We start from the raw sequence: 5,827 nt of genomic DNA, 5'->3' as shown, positions 1-5,827 counted from the left end.
TAAGTATAGACCAACTTCATCATTTTAAGAAAATATGTGTATACGTTTCTTGATAGTTTATATTTCGTTTTCTTGATGTTATTCTTCAATTCATGTAAGACGTATGTGTCTAAAATTAGTGTATTTTTATCCTTACCCAAAGGTATAAGGTTTAAATCTTTTGGTTTTATGACTTCTTTAGCGATTTTTGTATTCAATTTAAATTGTTATTTCTTTTTCCTGAATTTCTCTTCTTAAAATTTTCTCTAAGCGTATCTTTACCATTTTCTGAACTTATTATCATTATTTAAATGTCCTATAAATTTTCTCTAAGCGTTCCTTTATTATTTTCTGAACTTATTATCATTATTTAAATGTCCTATAAATTTTCTCTAAGCGTTCCTTTACCATTTTTTGAACTTATTATCATTATTTAAATGTCCTATAAATTTTCTATAAGCGTTCCTTTACCATTTTCTGAACTTATTATTATTATTTAAATGTCCTTTTTTTTTCTTTTTTTACAATTGTCTCCTAATTTTTCATGTAGACCCCACCTTAAATTTTTTTATTAATATTATATAAGAGTGAGTTGACGACCAAATCCACTCTTCTATAATAGTTAATAATATGATGTACATGTCATTCCTTTTTCTCATCCATTTGTTAAATATACATGGAAAAAAGTGAGCTTTTGAGCATAATAAAATCTCTATGAAAGTATGTTACTGTAAAAGATCCATTTCTAATTTTAAGCTTGATCTCAATTATTTTAGAGTAATAACAAAAAAGAAAATATTAATGTGTAGGATTAGGATAAAATTTGGTTTAACTTATTTGTTATCACTATTTATAGAATATTTTGTACATGAAAATTGGAAAGGGCAAAAGATGAAATTGTCGTCCAGAGTCCATACTTTTTATGTACACAAGTATACGTCAAGGACAAATTGTACAATCAAAGAATATATAGCAGACAAAAAATATTAATCAAAAAATAATACTTTTATATTATTCATTAGAGATACCTGAGTAAGTAGATACCTGAGTAAGTGACTATGCTAACTTTTAAAATTTTAAATCACAATATTCTCAACATTTTTTATTTTAGGATGATCTACCTTTTATTATGTTTAATTAATGTTAATTTATATTGGATTATTCTCAGCATTTTTTCTAATTTTTACAAGAATATGCCTTTTGTTATCTTAATATCTAAGTATGGAAAAGGATTAGTCACAAGTTCAATGAGGTCATTCGCCATTGCGCGAAGCACTGACAAATTTTCTAGTTTATATATAAATTGCATAAAAAGTAAAATGATAAATAAGAACATGTTGGTGTTGACAAAGAAAGGACTAGCCAAAGAATACGAGGGGACAAAACCAAAGAAAAATAATTTAGTTTGCGAACAAGTTATGGAAGGAATTATAATGTATGAATTTTATGCGGTAAATATAATATATAACTCGTTATGAGGTCAATAATAATACTATATAAACTATTTTGTAGAAATTGTAATACCAAAATTAAGAATCAGTTCTAGTGCGCTCTTTTATATACAATAACATGATTAGTGTAATTTCACAAGTAGGGTCTAGAAAGGTTAAGATGTATGCAGAACTTATTCCAACCTTTGGGTAGAGAGGTTGTTTCTGATAGATTCTAGTATGTTCTATTATATATTTTTCTAATATATGTATTCTTATTTCAAATTGTGCCAGGAATAAAATAACACACAATTTCTTCAACAAGGGATTAAAATTCATAGTTTTATACTTAAAAGGCTTACTAAGGTCTCATTTGTTTGCACTTAATGAATGTCTTAACTTTAGTTATTCAGATTTCAATCATTAAATCTATTTGTGATTTAAGTCTGAATTTTAATTATTCAGATCTTAATCATTAAGTACATTTATTTTTTATAATTTTATATCCATTCATGGATCTGAATGATTAAGTTCTATAACAAAGTCTGAATATCATTAAAATGTATATTCAAAAGCTACTGCGAAGATGGCACAGTTCATCACCTACTCTATTCATTTTAGCTGCTCATCGCCGCCACCCACTATTATCAACTACCACAACCTACAATCACCATCATCACCCCAACAACCACCAATTACCACTAATTAGTTGTCACCACCAACCACCATTACAACCATCGATCACTAACAACTATCACCACAATTAGCCACCATTATATATTGCCAACTACCGTCATCATTCACATCGGCATTAACTATCACTGTCGTCTACCACATTTACTAATTACCACCAACCAACCAACACGATTAACAACCACCGTTAATCATTACTATCAGCTACCATCACCACTAGCTACGTCATAAAATCACACACCATTATCAACATAATTCCCAGTAGGCACACACAACCACCATCATTAGCCATCAGCATCTCCAATTATCATATAATCCCTTTTTTTACTAATGTAATATTAGATTAATATAATATTTTATTTAAATCTTATATTTATTAATTGTAAGAAAATTTTTACATATTTCGATTTTGAGAAAATAATCAATCCTATGATTTTGGTATTCAGATCTCAAAATATAATATTTTAATATTTAATTATGTATTTAAATTCAAAGATCTAACTCTTAAGAGATAATATAATGCATATGCAATTTTGGTATCGCCAAAGTATTCCAAAAAAAAAAAAGAAAAATAGCTTAGGGCGAAACTAAACACTTACTAAAAGTAAAGGGCTTTAATGCTCGACAGGTTTATTACTTCTTCCTCTGTCACTCCAAGTGCTCTGACCAGTAAAATGCAGCGCCGGCAAGAAACCGATGGCCGCCGCAGCGTAGTGGTGGAGCTACCACTCGAAGACGACGGCGCATTCGATTTGGAAAAAGCAGTATGTAGCCACGGCTTATTCATGATGGCTCCAAACCGGTGGGACCCACTCTCCAAAACCCTAGAACGTCCGTTACGCCTATACGACGATGATCACGAACATTGTCTTCTCGTCCGAATATCTCAATCCTCAGATTCTCCTCATTGTCTCCTTCTACGTGTTTTCGGTACCGATTCTCTTTCTACTCTACACCAACGCTCTTTGCTGGTACTCTTTACTCCTTTTAAGTTTTTACGTTTTGCATTGAGATAATGGTCAATAACACGCCTCAAGTGTCATTCAACTGTCAGGTGTTTGCTTTTCCTAACTTGACTAGACCAAGTGTTTGAATACAATCTCCAAAAGACGCGTGACATCTTAATTTGCCCGTAATATTTCCTTCATATGACAGCTGACTCATTAATTTTGAGGTGTGTTTTGATAAGTTGTCGGTGATAGTTTATTTAAGAAATACAAACACCTATCAGTTCAGGTAGCAAACTTTGCAAAAAGGTAATACATCATATGTGTTCTTTTGAACATTATCTCTTTTGTATTTCCTATACAGTTTGGTTTATTGGCTGGGGTTTACTTTTACTGTTATATAGGGTCAAGTGAGGCGAATGCTGAGATTATCGGTGGAAGAGAATAAAAGAGTGAAAGAGTTTCAGGATATTTGTGAAGAAGCAAAGGAGAGGGGATTTGGAAGAGTGTTTAGATCGCCGACATTGTTTGAGGACATGGTCAAGTGTATGCTGCTCTGCAATTGCCAGTGAGTAGTTAAACTGAGTAGCAATGTTAAACTAGTTACATTAATAGATACAATATAGTATAAACCTATGCTAAGAATTTCTGAGCAAGGAAATCAAGATTCAGAATAATTTGAAGAAAATAAGAGAGTGCACCAATTGTTTAATTGTTGGGATAATTTTCTAGGTGACTGAATAGTAGATTAAAAGTGTAAAACTCTTCAGGGATCTAAGTTTATACCTCTGTTTCTCATAATCTTCAATTTGGTTCTAACTTATTTAATAAGTCCTTGTATTGGTGCTTTAACTTCAAATTATCTTATTTATCAAAACAAAACAAAAATAATTCAACTTTACTTGCCCTACATCTCCACCCTAGAGGGAATGAGCAACTGGAGATGAGAGACAAATTTTTTGTTGAGGTTGTTCTGGGATTTCATATGAACTCGTATGCTGAAATCTGTTAGCTTGTGATTTTGAAAAAAAAAAAAAAAAAAGCAGCTTGATTTGGTGTTTAGATAAAATTGAAAGAAAGAAATATTCCTAAATGGTAGCCTTTTCTGATTATCTCAATGCATAGGTGGTCAAGGACGTTGACCATGGCTGAGGCATTATGTGAGCTTCAGTTGGAGCTAAACTGTCCCTCGTCTGCTGCATGTTTTTCTGTTGCTGATAACCGAAATCAGTTGAAGGGTGTAACTGCTGCTGAATCTGAGCATTTCACTCCAAAAACACCAGCAGGAAAAGAATCAAGGAAAAGAGCTGGAGCTTATGGATGTTCCAGAAACTTGTTGGAGAGGCTTACAGAAGTCGAAGAAATTTTCGTGGATGAAGAGAAACCGGATGTAAGTGTGAGACCCGCATTTCCAGATGGTAAAGAGGTGGTTCTACAAAAAAGTGATCTTTGTCAGGCTACTGCAGAGGTTTGTGAAGTTAGTACAAGTGAACCATTCAATTCTGATCCTTCAGAAGATGGAGAGCTGAGCTTCAATAAGCTTGGGAATTTCCCTAGCCCGAAAGAATTGGCAGGCCTTGATGAGAGTTTTCTAGCAAAGCGTTGCGGTCTTGGCTATAGAGCTGGGCGCATTATAAAGCTTGCTAAGGGCATAGTTGAAGGCAGGATTCAGCTGAAAGAACTTGAAGAAGCTTGTAGCAACCCAAGCTTGTCCAACTATGATAAAATGGCTGAGCAACTGAGAGAAATAGATGGATTTGGCCCTTTTACCTGTGCTAATGTACTGATGTGCTTGGGTTATTACCATGTGATTCCTACTGATTCAGAAACAGTTAGGCATCTAAAACAGGTATTAACTCTCACTTCAAACTTGACTTAAAGGTGAGTCTATTACTTGTGCCAATGTACACCCTTGCATGTTATATTCCCCTGAAATTCTCATGGATTCATATGTTACTAGGAATCTTAGACAGGTTCAATGTTGCTAAAATTTCAGGTTCATGCAAAAACCTCCACCACGATTAAGACAGTTCAAACAGATGTCGAAAAAATTTATGGGAAGTATGAACCGTTTCAGTTCTTGGCGTATTGGTAGGCTGCTGCGCCCATTTCCCTGTTCCAACTTATTAGTGTATGTGAACTTCCTTGCTAATGTTCTGTTATTTGTTATTCTCTTGAGCAGGTCAGAGGTGTGGCACTTTTATGATGAATGGTTTGGTAAGTTAAGCGAGTTGCCTCACTCTCAATATAAACTTATTACTGCCGCAAATATGAGACCGAAAAGAAATGTCAAATGCAAGAAGTTGAAGATAACCTCGGCGGAGAAGCTTGGCATGTAACATAAAAGGAAAATGCTGAGAAGCTTGGCATGTAACTTAAAGAGCTCAGGCATGAATGGTTAATGCTGAATTTGCCTTTTATTTTGTTCATGTAATTTCCTTTCCCTTCAGGTAATTTATTCTTTGTTCTGTACATGAATTAGTCTTTCAATCTTCTATAGATTTATCTAGCAAGAACTGTTTCCTGCTCTTCCTTTTTCCATTCTCGTTTATGTTCCTAAGGTCTCTTCTTTGGAAGTATTAAGTCAGATCAAAGTTAACAAAGAGACGTAATATAAATAATTTTTTTGAGAAAACACTTTTATAAACTAAAGTGACCAAATTACTCTCTGATTATAAACAGATCGTTAGTATTAGACAAAAACTGCACCCGGTGTGAAATCTTGAATTGCAAATGCATATAAACGCTAAATTATCTATATTTTCTATAGCAATCAAC

General features: G+C 33.2%; 1 protein-coding gene across 6 annotated transcripts; it reads left to right on the top strand.

Annotated features, from left to right (window-relative positions):
• Window positions 1-2,674: 2,674 nt before the first annotated feature.
• Window positions 2,675-5,577, top strand: LOC132598559 (uncharacterized). 6 transcript variants are annotated; one of them, XM_060311502.1, is made up of 6 exons: window positions 2,677-3,073; window positions 3,454-3,617; window positions 4,175-4,898; window positions 5,046-5,140; window positions 5,232-5,389; window positions 5,425-5,577. In XM_060311502.1, the coding sequence occupies exons 1-5, from the start codon at window positions 2,720-2,722 to the stop codon at window positions 5,386-5,388; spliced, it is 1,494 nt and encodes a 497-aa protein (XP_060167485.1). In that variant the 5' UTR covers window positions 2,677-2,719; the 3' UTR covers window position 5,389; window positions 5,425-5,577. The 6 variants fall into 6 exon arrangements, 5 of the variants coding, with proteins under 5 accessions (XP_060167485.1, XP_060167486.1, XP_060167490.1 ...); XM_060311507.1 differs by adding an exon at window positions 3,157-3,358 and having other exon boundaries at window positions 2,681-3,032; window positions 5,232-5,577; XM_060311506.1 differs by adding an exon at window positions 3,157-3,358 and having other exon boundaries at window positions 2,938-3,073; window positions 5,232-5,577.
• Window positions 5,578-5,827: the final 250 nt, after the last annotated feature.

The sequence above is a fragment of the Lycium barbarum genome, chromosome 6 (genome assembly GCF_019175385.1).
Source record: "Lycium barbarum isolate Lr01 chromosome 6, ASM1917538v2, whole genome shotgun sequence".
Taxonomy (NCBI): Eukaryota; Viridiplantae; Streptophyta; class Magnoliopsida; order Solanales; family Solanaceae; genus Lycium; species Lycium barbarum.
This window is presented reverse-complemented; position numbering and strand designations above follow the sequence as displayed.